Source organism: Mus caroli, unplaced genomic scaffold, assembly GCF_978045245.1.
Source record: "Mus caroli unplaced genomic scaffold, Mus_caroli_1 scaffold_1, whole genome shotgun sequence".
NCBI lineage: Eukaryota > Metazoa > Chordata > Mammalia > Rodentia > Muridae > Mus > Mus caroli.
In genome coordinates, this window is record NW_028227256.1 from 127,729,434 (window position 1) to 127,745,725 (window position 16,292).

General features: G+C 49.0%; 2 protein-coding genes across 3 annotated transcripts in view; one reads left to right on the forward strand and one right to left on the reverse strand.

Annotated features, from left to right (window-relative positions):
* The window catches only part of Eif2d (eukaryotic translation initiation factor 2D), a 40,313-nt gene extending 34,862 nt beyond the window's left edge, over positions 1-5,451 (forward strand). The window contains exon 15 of the mRNA XM_085840885.1: positions 5,117-5,451. Coding sequence (XP_085697011.1) covers positions 5,117-5,265 — 149 coding nt within the window. The 3' untranslated portion in view covers positions 5,266-5,451. The remainder of the gene's footprint in view (positions 1-5,116) is intronic.
* Positions 1-16,292, reverse strand: part of Rassf5 (Ras association domain family member 5) — a 67,141-nt gene that overhangs the window by 12,493 nt on the left and 38,356 nt on the right. The window contains exon 1 of one of the 2 annotated variants that reach the window (XM_021160862.2): positions 10,162-10,481. The exons of the other annotated variant lie outside the window; for it this stretch is intronic. Coding sequence (XP_021016521.1) covers positions 10,162-10,281 — 120 coding nt within the window. The 5' untranslated portion in view covers positions 10,282-10,481. Of the gene's footprint in view, positions 1-10,161; positions 10,482-16,292 lie in introns of those variants that run through there. 2 annotated transcript variants of the gene reach the window in all.

Sequence of the window (16,292 nt, forward strand, 5' to 3'; positions counted from 1 at the left end):
ACAGATAGGCTCAGAACAATTGTCTGGCTTTCAAGCAGCCCTAATCAGCATCATGTGATGCAGGTCATCTTGGTGAAGACCCCAGAGAACCAGTGTCCCCTTCCCCTTTTACTGAGTCTACAGGAGCACTTCATCTGCTTGTTCAGGACCAGAGGGCAGCAGCTCTATACAGGAGACCCAGGGGGCCCTAGGTAGCCCCAGACACTGCTCTGAGGGCTTTATGGTACCATTGATGCCCTCAAAATAACTTGACTTGCGACATGGTCCCAAGACCTGAGCTTTGCCACTGGCTCACATTATTTATGCTATGCCACAGTTAAGCCACGCTATGCTTTCAGTTCTTTGGACACCAGAATGTGAGTCTCATGGAGGCTAGGACATGCAGTTTGTATATTTGATGTGCAGAGTAACGGATGGCCTTAATTAAGTGCCTTGCTCGTTGTAAGTATGGTGAAAATTTAACAGACCCCAGCTAGTTCTCAGCCGCAGAACCAACTGCAGCAATAGTTACTGACAAAATGATTACAAAAATAATTACAAGACAAAAGAAAGCTGGGTCCGGGGGACTGGCCCAGTACGAGCATTCTCTTTCCTTTAACCTGCCCGACAGGCTACATTATGATTCTCAAAAGTCCTAAGCACTTTTGTCCCAGGTCTTCTCTTCCATAAAAACCTGTTGAGTCGGGCGTGGTGGTGCATGCCTTTAATCCCAGCACTCAGGAGGCAGAGTCAGGCGGATTTCTGAGTTTGATGCCAGCCTGGTCTACAGAGTGAGTTCCAGGACAGCTAAGGCTACACAGAGAAACCCTGTCTCAAAAAACCAAAAATAAATAAATAAATAAATAAATAAATAAATAAATAAATCAATCAATAAATAATAAAAATAAAAACTGTTGAAAGCTATAATGTATGATCTTATTGGCATAACAGCTATGTTAATATCCCTAGCCTGGGCTAGGGAGATGGTTTGATCACTAAAGCGCCTGCTATGCAAGACTGAGGGCCCAAGTTCGAATCCCCAGCACCCATGTGAAGGCCAGCTCAGTGGCACATTCGTGACTGCAGCACCTGCAGAGACAGGTGATCTTGGGAGCTCTTGGTGGCCAGCCAACTAAGAAGGACATCCACCATCGAGCTGACCGCCACACGCACACACTTGCAGGTGTGCTTATGCATACATGTACATCCATCCACATTAACTATGAATTAAAACAGCCCAGACAGCATAAGACCCAACTGCAAAATAAATAATAAACTGATGAGGGTAGGTATACAGATACTTAAAAGAACTCCAGCAACTCAACAGAAACATGAACAGCCTGGCCAGAGATGGGAAGGATGGCTAGGCATTTATTCAAGCAAAGATGAATGTTCAGTGCACACATGCTTACTGAGCCCAGGATCCTGTGGGTATCTTTTAGTTAGGGAAAAACCCTTAAATCACAACAAAGCCCCACTCAGCTCGCGTTTGACTGTTCATGAGATCCGCACGTTTGGATGTAGAGTGCATCCGGTACTAAGTGGCCGTCTCCATTTGCCCTTTGTTACTGTGATAAAGCACTGACCACAACAGCTTGTGGGGAAGGGTTGATTTTGGCTTATAGTCCATCGTTCATGGAATTAACTAAAGCAGGCGCCCAAGGCAGGAGCTGAAGCAGAAACCACAGAGGAACACTGCTCACTGTTCGCGTGTGTTCTGCTGCCTTTTGTCTACAGCCGGGATCACAGTGGACAACATCCAGTAGCAAGAAAATGCCCCATAGCCATGTCTGCTGGCCAGTCTGATGGGGGCAATTCCTCCACTGTGGGTCCCTCTTCCCGGGTGTGTCAGGATGACAAACAAGGTCAGCGATCTCAGTGGTCAGTGCAAACAGGTAGAAGTATTGTGGAGACAGTATGCTGAGTCCTCAAAAGGTTAACCTAGAATCACCTAGCGTTTAGCAATTCCAATTCTGGATGCACATTCAAAAAAAAAAAAAAATGAAAGCATATACACAACACAGGAATGAGCAACCTGAGTATCCACTGATAGGATGGACGTGTAATATGTAGTTCATGTCTGCAGTGCAATGCGTTTTACCTTTTAAAAGGAAGAAAGTACCATCGATGCTGTTCCGTGGATAAACCTTGGAAACACTATGCTAAGCGGAATAAAATAGACCCAAGAACACACGCCCTGGTAGGGTCCTCCCAGTCTCCGCCCCTAGAGTAATGAAACAGGTAAGGAATTTCAGTTTGGGAAGATGAAAGGTTCTGGAGGTTGGGTCTGCAGACCCAGCAGCAAAGCACCTGCTTTATCATACACAAGGCCTCAGGTTCAAACCCCAGTGCCCCCAGAGTTGTAGAAATGGAGGTAGTGATAGTTGAACAGCAGGGTATCATGTCATGCTTCAGAAACTGGACGACATTTAGTGATGGTTGGAATGGTAAATTTTCTGTGTATTTTCTGTGTTGAGCCACAGCTGTGACTTCCTGATAGAGTACCTGTCTAGGGTGCACAGGCCCTGGGTTTGCTCCCCGGTACTGCAGAATAAATAATGAAGGTAAAAGATGAATCCAGGACCCCAGAAACCTGGAGGCCATTAGCAGTCTGGGTTTGTATGGTTGGCATAAAGTTGTAACTTTCTCTTCCATTCTATATGTCAAACATCTTAAGGGTCAATCTAGCTCCTAGGCAAGTTGGGCCCCATCCTGAGCCCTTCAGACTCAGAATCCATTCCTATGACCAGGCTCTAGCTCTGCTCGTGGTTTCTGGCAGGACACAGACCAGATGCCCATGGTGGTGAAGCAGCACAGGAGGGAAGGGGCAGAGGAACTTCAGTGGCCAGCCAATCCCAACCTGGTGTGCTCACACTGCTAGCACAGGGCAGCTTGGCTTTGTACAGCTGCCACAACACTTAACACTTCGGTGCCTGCCGGTGGGCGTGCAGTCTTTCCTGACTCCCCTTACCTGGAGGCCTGCTGCCATTAGGCTTAGGTCTCTAAGTTTTCATAACTGTATACTGAGCTATGCAGAAGAGGAAACAGACCTCAGGTAAGGGCAGGTCTGGGTTTTCTATACCAGAAATGGTGCCCATTGTCACACTGTATACAGATCTAGGTTACCTGACTGGGTGAACAGAGAGAAAGAATTAATCTCCCAGGCTGGGCCTGTGAGTGTCTCTCCATTCATGGTCTGGAGAGCTAAGTCCAGAGCCCAGCTTGACAGGAAGAAGCAAGGGCTCAGAAACTTGCTTCCTAAACTGAATGGAGAGGTATATGGTATATGTTCCACACACTGAAACGGGTAAATTCCAGCTCAATCGACAGAAATAATCTAATCTTACAAAGAAAGAGGTCGAGGCGAGGGGCCTGGCACAGAACACAGGGCGGTCTGCCCTGAGTTCTGAGAGTGAACAGGCTGGCTTGGCTAAGTACAGGTGGTGCTGGAAGGAAGGACCACGCTAGCATCCAGGTCTCCTCCTGGTCTCCCCTTAGCAGAAATCCTTACAATTGAAACATTAAGAGCTCACTACCTAGTTCCCTCTCAGGCCCAGGAGGAAGTGGCGAGAGGGGTTTATTCCCATACAAATGGAGGTAAACCTTTCTCGGGAGCAAAATAAAGGCTGACTTCCGTCACAGGTGTGCATTCTGGAGAGGACTAGATAAAGGAGCTGAGCCTGAGGGTGAAGTGACTTGGCCGCAGCCTCAGTTAGTGGCTGGGGGACTCTGTGACAGTTCTGCCTACTGTCCTATACCCTGGGTGCTAGGAAAGATCTCAAAGGTCTGTCACTCATAAGCCCAGCACACTGATGAGAGTAAAGGGGAGCCCTGTAGGCAGGGGCCAAGGTCTGCTTCTTCTACTGGGTGGGTGGTTGGTTGGTTGGTTACATAGCCTTGTACCTTGCTGGCCTTTAGTTACCAGCTTAGGGACTTCTTGGGAATCTGTGATAAGGGCTCAACTTGCATCCCTATTAGAGAAATTTCTGAACTAGCAAGTGTTTCCTAAACAGGATTTTGGACAGTCTGAAAATCTGAGGCAAGAATTAATGCAACTCCAGGGCCTGTTTGCAGAGACTCAGAAGCCAGTAGGTCCCTTAAGTCTCCAGTTCCAAAGAGTGACTCAGAGTAATCCCCATGCAGGTGGCAGGGCACCCTTGGAACTACTTCAGAGGAGTGATTAAAACTCCTCAGGCTCCCAGCCAGCTAGGGGTCAGAGATCACACTCTTTCCTGAGAAAGTGTGAACAGAGCTCCCAAGATTCAGAGAGGGAGTCAGGAGAAGCGTGGCAGAGACTGCTAAGGCTTTCCACACACTGTGTCCCAGTTCTTCTTGTGGTTAGGTGTGGCCTGAAGCAGCTCTAGCCAATGTCAATTGGGTAGAAGACTCTTATATTTACACACACACACAGAGTGTCTGTATGTGTAAGTATATATGTATATATACATACATACATACATACATACATACATACATACATATATATGAAGTTATGTCACTTGGGGTGATAATGCTTCCTGCAAGAGCTAGACTAACAAAGCCCCATTGCCAGCTATGGGATACTCCCCTTTTGAGTTGTTGATCAAGGGAGTTGAAGAGACTCTTAATATAGGGTATTGCTGTCACCTAGGTTGCCCCCCAGACCTTGGAGGTCTGACCCTATTGCTAAAGATAGCAGACACTTTGGATGCAGGACTAGAAGGAATTTAGTAGAACTGATTCTAGCTCATTGAGATGCCTTTTCCCTACAGACTGGTTCCCAGCATCCAAAGGTTCTGTGCAAGCTGCCAAAGGAGAAAAGCAATTGCCAGTCCTAACAAGCTGTAGAACTTATGGACTATGACAATGGCCAGTATAGCAAGATGTCCCCAGGGGTGTAGTAATGGGGCCCTTACATCTTGTGGGCAACTAACAGCCATGTAATTAAACTTGAGGCCAGCTTACTAAGAGGGAACTCATGCCTGGAATGGTAAATCTAAACAGCTACCCATGGGTGGTGAGCCGATAGAACCTACAGGGGAATATACTCCTGCCGCTCTCCTAAGCCGTATCCCTAAACAGCATTCTAGATGCTTATCCTTACACCCACAGGCAAGTGTGGCTTTCACCTCTCATCAAAGTCAATTCTTTTTTGCAGCAGACAGAGACTATTACAGAGATCCACAAATAGCCAAAATGCAGAGAACAACAGACCATGGGATACCAACCACAATGGATACATCTACTACACAACCCCTGGGCCCAAGGCTCCAGAACACCATGGAAGAATGGGTGGAAAGATTGTAAGGACCAGATGACCTAGACCTCTGCTTGAGGCTGTGCCTTGTATACACGGCAGGGGAGCTGCACTCATGAAATCTCAAGGTTTGTTTGCCTCAACAAGCTCGAAACAATTGATGGGCCAGCATGGATGGGGGAATCTTGCAAGGCCCCACTCCTACATGAAGGCGATTGGGAACTATGGAGAGAGGGAAAACTGTCTTCTCCAGGCACATAGGCTAGCCAATCCCACATGGTCAGTCCTAAACAAATACACACATGACCAACACTGAATGGACTGAGCAGGCTGTGCGCGCATGTGTATGTGTGAATACATATGTGTGTATATACATATATGTGTGTGTATATATATATATATATATACACACACACACACATATATATATATATATATATATATATATATATATATATATATATATGCTATACTTACCTGTAGTGGGTACATATACTTATGTATGTATGCATGTATGTATACACACACACATATATACACACATATATGTATATACACATGCATACATGACAACAAAGGAGGTCGTGAATTTGAGAGGGATGGTGGGGATCAGAGGAGGAGCCCATGTATGAAATTATTTAAAAAAAAAAACACTCTTCTTAGACCTGGCTTACAAGAACCTCTGGTGTTATTCTGAGTACCTCACTCCTCTGACTGCTACCAGTTTAATTCTCTGTAATGGAAAATCAACTTATTTATACAGTGACTAAAACCTAGGGATGATTTGTCATAAGAGGTAACCCATCTTGACTGCACAAGCTAAAAGTTGTGGCAACTGAAGTCAGCTAGCAGGCAGTCTACATCTACCTCTGCAACCAAGTCCACACTGCTGCCTTGGCATGAAGGGCACAGTTGGCACTCTTTTAGGACTGGCATCTCCTCAGGGAAAAGCACAGTTGCACAGGCCCAAGGAGGCAACAAACTGAAGGGAGGGGATAGAGACCACATTCCTGGACAGCAGTCCCCAAAATCGTCTGTGGTTAGCCCTGGGCAGGGTGAGCCTTTGGGACAGCACACGAAAGCCACAAGATGGTCCATCTGCGATTCCTGGCTTATTTTGATTGCTCCAAGTTTGTAGCTGGCTTATATTTAGTGTTTTCTCAATTGCCGAGGTGGCCAGGGGCAGATGCTGTGACTGAGGCCTGGGTGTGCTGCTGGCAGGAAGATGAGCATCTCCTAGACTGGTCTCAGGGTCGCCAGGCTTGCCTGCTGTCCCCTGAGAACCACAGGCCCTGTTGCAGGCAAAGGAGCAATGGAAGAAATGAGACACAGAACTAGGAGTTGTATAGAACACTGTAGCCTGCTTCCTTCTGGTGTTTTTCTTGAACAAAAAAAGAATTCAAACATTTTGAGCAGTCCAAAGAGAGCTGGGTGGTGGGGGAGCTGGGGAGCAGGGTGTTCTCAGCTATAATGCTATCATAAACAGAGCCTGTCTGCCTTCTCCACATCCACAGGGGGAAAAAAAAAACAGGAGAGCTTTTCAGCAAGTAGTCTTTCCATTTTAGGATAAACACTGGAAATAAGTTTTAAACAATATTTAATAGATTACAGTGACCTTCTGCCATGGCGCAGAGAGTCAAGGTCCCCTGACCTTGGAGGAATGCAAGGGACTTACAGTGCCTTATCCAGCCTATGGCTGTTTGTATCTTTCCAGAGAAGACAAAGCCTGTGTCTGTCCTGGTCACGCACCGGGCAGGAAGAGTGCCTGAGAAGCAGTTGGTTAGTTCAGGCCCTACCTCACTAGATACACGCTGGTCAAGTCCTCCTGCCGGTCTTACCTCATTGCCTCCATCCGACAAGTGTGGCACTCTGGCATTGTTCAAAAGAGGCTCCGTGTCTCCTCAGAACAACCCTCCCCGCCCCCATGCCCTGCTGGGCTCCCAGAATCATCCGGTCCTAGATCTGTTGAACATGCAGATGTCTAGTATCTTAGCTGGGGGTAAGTGTACAAACTTTACAGACTGCCTAGCCTCTCAGGTTCATTCTCCTTCAAACCAGCAGAAGTCCCATTTTAGTACACATGGCCCAGAAAACACAAACTCTGCTCAGTCAACAGGAAGGTATCCAGAGGGTACCCACTTCAACATCCTGAAACTGGCCAGTGTGACTCAAAAGGCCCCCAGTCTGATTCAAATGTAATACACTGCCCCAGGAAGCTGCCACCTCTGCAGAGGAAAGAGCATGTGGGCCCAGGGCTGGTCCCTTTCCTCCTTGCTGTCCCCAGACACCTCCTAAGTATGAAGGGGTGAGGGTCCCTCACTTCCCACTCCCATCAAAAAGGCTGGAGAGAAGCATGTGGGACTGTCAGGGACAACCTCCAGGGGAAGGTGCCAAGCAGTGGAGGGGCTTTCCTGCAGTTCTGCCCCACCAAGCACAGACTGAAGACTTGACACAGGTTGCTCTGACAGGGCTATTTACAGAAGAATCTCGGCCTTTCTTGAGGGGACCGGAGTCTCCAAGGAAACACATGCTCTCTTTCCCTTTGAGATAAGAAAAAAAATTCTTAGAAGCTCAAATGCAATTTCGCTTTACGTAGGAGTCAAAGATTGCTTAGGGGTCAGGATGGGGTCAGGATACGGCAGTTCACTCTGAAATCTTTTCCAGACTCCAAGAGTCTAGTAGAGCTGGGAAATTTAGTAAAGAAGAAACAAAACAACAAAACACCACTAACAAGAGGAATCCACTGACAAGAGGAATCCACTGACAAGAGGAATCCCCAGAAAGTTTGGCGAGCGCCTCCTCAGCTGTCCGCTGGCCCTGCACACCTCTGCAATGCCAGTGGGAGCACTTTAGAGCCCAGTCACTGAGCCTTACACCACCCCTGGGTAAGCCTGGTGCCAAAGGCTAGCCCAGTACTGAGAAAAGCTGTCTGTCCCTGACAACAGTCCTGAATGTTCAGGGATAAGTTGGGTCATGCTGCCTCCATTCCTTCCCTGGAGCAGCTAACCCTTACTGTACTGTCCGCCATCTTGTTTTACAGAAGGTGAGTTTCTTAGAGAGGGTTCCTATCCTTATTAAGAGTACAGACATTGACAAAGTGGTAAAGAAGTGTGCAAAGGACCCAAGACATGTAATGGATCCAAGATACAAAGTTGGGGTTGGAGAGATGGCTCAGTAGAGGTTACTGATTGCTCTTCCAGAGGTCCCGAGTTCAATTCCTAGCAACCACATGGTGGCTCACAATCATCTGTAATGGGATCCAGTGCCCTCTTCTGGTGTGACTAAAGACAGTTACAGTGTACTTATATAAAATAAATAAATAATTCTTTTTTTTTTTTTAATACAAAGTTAAGGAGGGCCGCTTCTGGGAAAAAATCTACACTGGGGAGAATGGGGGTATGTGCCTGGGCTTGAAGCAAGCCATCTCTCCAGAGGGAGAGAGAGAATGGAGAGAGAAAGCCATCCCCTTCCCAGGCCCATGTCAGCATATTTCTTTGTAAGGCTATTTCCATTTCTCTTCAGGAATAACAGAAACAACTGCCTTTTTCAATGGGCAAGTAAAAGAGACTCTTGTGGAGGCCCCTTCTCACGCTGGCTATGCAAAGCTTTCACCCTCTGGGACCAGCCCCACAGTGAGAAGCAAGTCAGAAGCTAGATGTTTTTTTTTAAAACAGGAACCATTTCTTCCCAGGCCAGTAACAAAACTTGCTAAATCAATAAAACAACAGTTGCAGGTCAGAATAACCTAGAAAGCTTTTCAAATTCCCCATGCCCTGCAGGTATTTTCTGTAGCTGCTCACAATTCTTTTGCTCCCAAATCTGTAGTCTCGATTATGATCCACCGCCCAAGACTGGGGGAGGGGTTCACAATGAAGCAAGAACCCCAAGAAAGGGTGGGACACTTCCCCTGTACACTGATGTTTTTCTGCCTGAGGCCTACCTAGCCACAGAAGGAACTACTATCCTCCTGTCCCCCAACCCCAAAAGCAAGTCCTTGGCTCCACAGGCTTGTTTTAGTAAAATCACAAGCCGCCTTTGGGTTTTGGATCACCAGCTCATCAAGGAAAGGCTCAGAGCCCAAAGTCAGAACTCAGCAAGGACAGGCCCTGCAGGCAAGGTGGATTATTCACAAAGGAGCCTCCCAGATAGACTTAGGGAAGTTTTGAGGTCATTCTCTTTGGACCTGTCCTAACGATGACCTTGCCACACACCTGCTAATGGTTACTCTCGTCTGTGTACAAATTGTCCCTTGGAGGTGGCCTCTCCAGTCCTGGCTTAGAACTGACTGCCTAAGTAGCTCAATAAACATCACACCTTTGCCCCTGCCAACACACATGGCAGCCTGCATGGGAGGCTCTGCTGGCACTCAGGAGAGAATGCCAGAGGACCCGCCTGGCTGGGTATCCAAAGGCCAGCATGTTTAAGAATCACACAATCCCTTCAGATTGCCCAAGCCTACTGAGGACCTAAAACAGTAGTATGACGGCAGCCTAGGCGAGGAGCCCGTCTCTGAAACCATTCCGGACTTCTGCAAACCTAGTTGCTAGACTAGGTTTTTAAAATGGTTCCTAGCCACATACAACACGGAAGTCTCAACTTGTATTTATCTCCTGAGGGTCTGGGTGCCATTTCCCATCTTTCCCATCTGCAAGCTGTAAACTCAGATCAGGAGGGGAACAAGACAGAGAAGGTGTCCCGTTACTCATTCGAGCACACGTGAACATGCAGCCACCCATGAATCAGTGAGGTCTCCAAATCCTAGAGAGCCATTCTGAAAGGTCTAAGGACAGGAAATACTGAAAGGAGGGTTGATCAGAGTCGAGCAGGCCCCAAAGCCACTCTACCAGCGCATGGCTCTACCCGAGGGAGGCAGGATGCCACAGTTTCCCTCGGAGACCATGGAGCTTATTTTCTCCCTTGAGGGCGCTTGTAACCACCAGGTTTACCTTTGAAGGCTGTTTGCTCTGAACATTCCTGAAAAAGGTGGTCTTAGCCGTAAAGAAGCAATCTTCCAGTTCCTCGTCCAGGCTGCAGTACCCGCTGCTCATGCTGCTGTCCACGGTCATTGGGCCCCGCCCGAGTCTGAGCTCATCGGACCGCAGGGCAGGGGCTGTTTTCAAGGGGCCCTTCTGTTCTGCGCCCAGGTGCGGGTTCTAGTGGGTTACCAGGCTGCTCTCGGGCAGGCAGTCTGTGCTTGCTTCCTTCACTGGGGTTTCAAGTGCCTGTACAGCTTGGGGCCCCTGGGGCCCCCGCACCTTGCTCTCTGGCACCCCCATCTGTGGTCTTGAGCGTTGTGTCTGCCTGCTGGCTCCCCGCCCCATGTGCTGACAAGCCACCCCTACACCTCCCTCCCAGTGCCTTTCCTGTACTGCTCTGTGCAGCTCTAAAGCCACTTCCTCTAGCAAGGTTCCCCAAAACACTGCTGGGTGTCACTCATCCCCCCTCACCCCCCCCCCCCCCCGGCTGAGTGCCCAGGACTCCTGGTGGAGATTCCAGCATAGGGACCAACCAGGATGGACCTGAGGGGGACAGTTCCCTTGGCCCTTTCCTGCTGCTTCTGGAAGCAGTTTTTCCTCACTTGCTGTGGTGATGGCTTTGGAGTAAAGTTACATCCCTCCACTGCTCCCATGCCCTCTACTCCATCCCTTCACCCTGATATCCTTCTGCCTTTCCAGGCGCTAGGTCAGGTGGTGGTTAGAGAAGTAACAGGAGAGGGAAATCGTTATCCTGCCTGCCTGGAGAAGAAGCAATGTTTTAACTTGAAAAGGCCAGAGAAAACTGCCGGGTCTAATGAGCACTTGCAAGTCCCAGGAGAAAGTGATGCAGGGTGAGGCCCATCCACCCTTCCATCTACGGAACTCCACCATCAAAGAGGCGGCAGACAGCACCGGGTTATTTGCACATTTTCCTGGCAGTCTGATGAAGGAGGCTCTCTGCCAGATCAAGTCATTCCTAGGCGGGCTAGAAGGAGTGCTTTTCTTATTTGGGACAGATCCTTCCAGACCACAGAGGTCTGACAGCAATCTGGGCTACCGTTGTTTGAGCAACAACCATATGTGCTGGGTGATGGCATGCTGTCTGTCATTAATTTTAAACATTAAATAGAGGCCATTAATTCCATTGCATGGAGGAGGAAGGCAAAGCTTAGAGTCATGCAAACAGGCCATGTATGACAGGGGCAGGCCAGAGCCGTGACTCGAGGGTCTATTTGCTCTGCGTCACTGTGATGTCCCATCCATCTGCTGGGGTAGGATTGTCTGATGGACACTCTGCCAGCTTGAACTGCAGAGGAACCTGGAGCTCCAGGAAGTGAAAACCCAGCCTTTGGAAGCCCGTGTTTCAGAGAGAGCCAGCTGCACTTCCAGAGTCTGTGGACCCCAGGACGGCCTGGAGATGGGGTGAGGAGGCAGGCTCTCAGGACCCAAGTCTTTGTGGCTGTTCTTAAAATTCTGAACTAATCCAGTGCCTGGGAGGCTGGGGCTGGCAGAAGGTTAGACTCCCCAGCCTCAGACACAGAGCTGCACACTCCACTTTAAGCAGTGGTTACTTTGTGAGGAACCTTCTTCCTCTCCTCAGTCAAACCTGTCTGTGTTCAGGGGCTTTAAAGCTGTAACACAGTATGGTTCCATCACCCCATAGAGAAACCATTAGATAACAGCACCCTGGGGTGGTGCCATCAACCCAGAACCTTGAATGCTCCCTCTCCCTAGAAGGCAGGTAAGGAAAGACAGATAGCAGGCTAGAGATGGGGGAAGAGTAAGGGAGCAAGGAAGGTTTGCTAGGAGTCACGGGAGGTCTCCCTGAGATGCTGAGGAAGGGCTTGGCTCTGCCCACAGCAATCATCAAATGGGTGCTTTAGAGCCTGGGAGGCTTTCCCCAGAGACAGCGGTTTGAGCCAGGAGGCTGCTATCGGCTTCCACGTCTCTGATGTTGATTGGATGAATGCTCAGAGGAGGCCATCCCCAACCTCCTACCTTCGTTGTCCAGCTAGAAAATGCCTCACGGTTTTTAATAAAGCCGACCTCTAGGCCCAGTGGAACAATATGGGCCTCAGATCCTCTGTGACCACCCTGTATCCTTGGGGGCCACTGACAGAGCTCCGCAATCCCACTTCAGTGTTACAACATTCAGAACGTGTGATCTCAAACACGGCTAATAACAACCTTGTCAAACGCGAGGCTCCAGCCTCCCAGGAACCAGCGCAAGTCTCTTCTTGTGTATAGCATATAAGATGCCAGAAGCGGGGAGGAAGGCTTTCTCAGGGATGCTGCCTTCTTATAGAGCGTTGCTCCGTGCTATTCCAGACACTGTGAGGTGATGCTGAGTAGGGTTTTCAGAGTGCCTTTTTTTTTTTGTTAAAGATTTATTTACTTTATGTATGTGGGTATGCTGTTGCTGTCTTCAGACACACTAGAAGAGGGCATCAGATCTCATTACAGATGGTTGTGAGTCACCACATGGTTTCTTGGATTTGAACTCAGGACCTTTGGAAGAGCAGGCGGTGCTCTTAACTGCTGAGCCATCTCTCCAGTCCCTCGGAGTGCCTTTGATACCCACACTTCGCTTAGGCCACTACATAACCTTGAGAGCAGGTATTATGCTCATTTTAAACATTTTTTATTACTTTTATTTTATTTTTTTGTACAATCCAGTCGTTACCTGCCCCGTCTGCCCTCCTCCCACAGTTCCTCATCCCATTCCTCCTTCCCCTTGTCTCCAAGATGATGTCCCTACCTCCACATCCCTTCATCCTACCCCCTTGCCAGGCCTCCCCATTGCTTGGGGTCTCAAGTCTTTTGAGGGTTAGGAGTATCTTTTCTCACTGAGGCCAGACCAGGCAGTCCTCTGCTGTATATGTGTTGGGGGCCTCATATCAGCTGGTGCATGCTGCCTGGTTGGTGGCTCAGTGTCTGAGAGACCTCAAGGGTCCAGGTTAGTTGAGACTGCTGGTCATATTATGCCCATTTTACAGGTGAAAAAAAAAAAACCCTAATGGCAGTAACTTGTTCTATCCAGCTCATTCCTTGCAAAACCTCCTGACTCCTAGGTACGCTATCCTTCCCGTCCACCACCGCCTGCCAGTGGATCTAGGCTTGGAAGGAGGCCAGGAGTAAGAAGTCAGCAAAGTTGAGGCTGCAGAAAGAGTCCCAGGGGATGAAAAGAAACCAGCAAAGATCATACCCAATAGAGCATATTGAGCAGCTTTTAGGGGGGAAAAATCCTGACTGAGGCCTTAGAGTCTGAAAAGGAGGAAGCCTGTCTGTCTGTCTGTTGTCTGTCAATCTGTCGTGAACACCTAGTTGGAATCTTGATGTTGAATAATGAACACCAGTAATATCGATTGTCCCTGGGAATGGAGGGGGCGTGGAGGAGCTTGGGTGGCAGAATTCAAACTTATAAGGGGTAAGCCACAGAGCGTGGGATCTGCCTGACCTTGCCCATGGGGCCAGGGACAGGACTGGGCCCGAAGTGTGCTGTGCAGAGCCCTACCTGCACCACGCAGGTTGTGAAACCCTTGGTGAATGGTGAGTGGCCCACTCCCCTGACTCAGGGCCAGGCAATGAAAGACATGATGCTAGGCTGTCCTCCTGGCTCACATGTCATCCTGACAGGAGATCATGGCCCTTGTCATATTCATCCTGGGGTTCTGCATGTTCCCGAAAAGCGGTGACACTGGGGGGCAAGGACTAGTGTGTTTGCCTGTGTATGTCTGCACACCACCTATGTGCCTGGTGCCCCTGAAGTCCAGGTGTTGGAGTCTTTGGGACTGAAGTTACAAATGGTTGCTGGCTGCCACTGGACAGTCAGGAACCTAACCCAATACTTCTGGAGGAACCAGTGCTTTTAACCTCTGAGCCATCTCTCCTAACTCAGCCCCAGTGTCTGAGGGAGGGTTTCTATTGCTGGGAACAGACACCATGACCAAGGAAACTCTTATAAAGGACAGCATTTAATTGGGGCTGGCTGACAGGTCCCGAGATTCAGCCCATTACCATCAAGGCAGCAGCCACAACCAAGTTCCCTCCTTACAGCTGTGCTAAATTTGACTTGCATTCCCAGAAGCCATCCTTCCTTCTTGTGCTCTCTCTGTTTGTCAAAATCTTCTTCTGGGGGTTAGGGAGACAGCTCAGTCAATAAAGGGCTTGTCACACAAGCACGGGGACCTACGTTCAACCTCCAACACCAATATAACGAGCCCGGCACGATGCCACGCACCTATGTTCCTGAGCCGGGGAGGAGGAAACAGTAGGGACCACTGGGCCTGTTGGACAGCCAGGTCAGCTGAGTCACTGAGTGTTAGGGTTAATGTCATGAGTGGCCAAGGAAGGTATCTGATGCCCTTCCCAGGCCTCTCATGCACATGCACACACATGCATGAGCATTCTCTATGTACTCCCCTGCACATACCACCCCAACACACAGAAATAAGGTAAATAGCATTCTTGAGGAATGGCCATTGAGGCTGTTCTCTGGCTACCACATGTATACATACATAGATGTATGTGTTCAACACACACACACACACACACACACACACACACACACACACATACACACACCCCTTCCTCTGTCCTCTGCTTCCTGTCCCCCAGTGATGACCACACGTCCCACACCTTCCTCAGAGGCATCCTTTTCCCAGATGTCTTATTTAGGTTCAATCTTAAGACCGCTATCTCCCGTCCCTGGGGTGGCATTTCTGAGCACGACATGGGGCCGTGTAAAGCAGACAACTCAGTTTTTCCACAGACGATTTCCTGTCTTACAAGATAAGCATCTGTATACCATTTAGGTTAGACTCACTGGAGATTCACTTTCTCGGAGACACTAGCCCACACCACGCTTCTCTTGCTTGACTGCCAGGCTAAGAGCTCCGACAGAGTCTGGATGCATACACACTGTGAGTGCAGTTGGATTAACTCAGCCACCCACACCAAGAAGCTGACGCCCTGAAGAGCTCGTGATCAGGCTGGGGCCAGGTCTGGAGTCTGTGCCCTTGTTGTCCTTTCGTGAAACTAGAGAACAGGAGTGTTTCTGTTCAGCAACTTTCTCCCTCAGGTCCCCCGTCCAGTGCGCGGCTAATCTTGTAGAATCTGGGGTGGGGTGGCCTTCTACTGTGAGATTTTAGCCCTCATGGTACTACCCACAGAAAGGAAGGTCCTGCTGCCATGTACCTCAGGGCTTCGGGAATGACCATCTTGGAAGACCACTGCTCACAGGCTGTGGGGAGCACAAAGAAATGTCACAGGGGCTCCCAAGCTTTTCGGGGGACAGAATTGGAGTTCCATCCCTTTTTAGAGGCAGGCTCTCAGGTACTATCCTGTTTTGAAGGTATCTGGCTCTGGCACGGCAAAAAATGAGTTCTCCCTATGCCGGGCAAAGTGGCCTTGAGAGGCTCCTGTGTGGAAGGTTCTGGGTGCAGGTGAGTTGTTAGGTTAGGTAGTAGTGCTGGCTCTGAAATGGTAGGGAATTGACACAGATGCCATGGCACAGGGTATGCCAAGTGTAGCCAGAGTCAGGTAGAGAGAGTTGGCTCCCCTGTGGCACATGTGGACGGGCTGGCACCTGTCTGGCCACTTCTGGAATTCACTGGGAGAAAGATGATCCATTCCTTCTCTAGGAAACGAGTCAGGACAGAAACATAGGCTAAATTGTAATCATGAGAACCAAGCAAACACTGAAGAGACCGGTGGGAATCTGATGCACGCTGTTCCCTCGCTTCCCAAGTCTGCCAGGAGAGACTGGGCTGGATCTCCGCCTTTTCCGCATTCGTGCTAATGTTCACATGCTATAGGTGGCAGGTCGCCTCCACTTTATGGTGGACAGAGGATGGCTGTAGTAACTGCCCCAAGGAAACAGAGAAAACAACAACAACAACAACAACAACACCTCCAAAAAGACCAAAAGCAGTAAGCTGTAGAACAAATGCAAAGAGCCAAACGATAATATATGTAAGTGGACTCCCCCAGAGGAAAGCAGTCAGAGGGTGGAAAAACCTGAAGAAATGCCTACAAATTCCCCGATTTTGAGGGCAACATAAACCTACACAGCCAACAAAGCGAATGAACCCCAAGCAAAA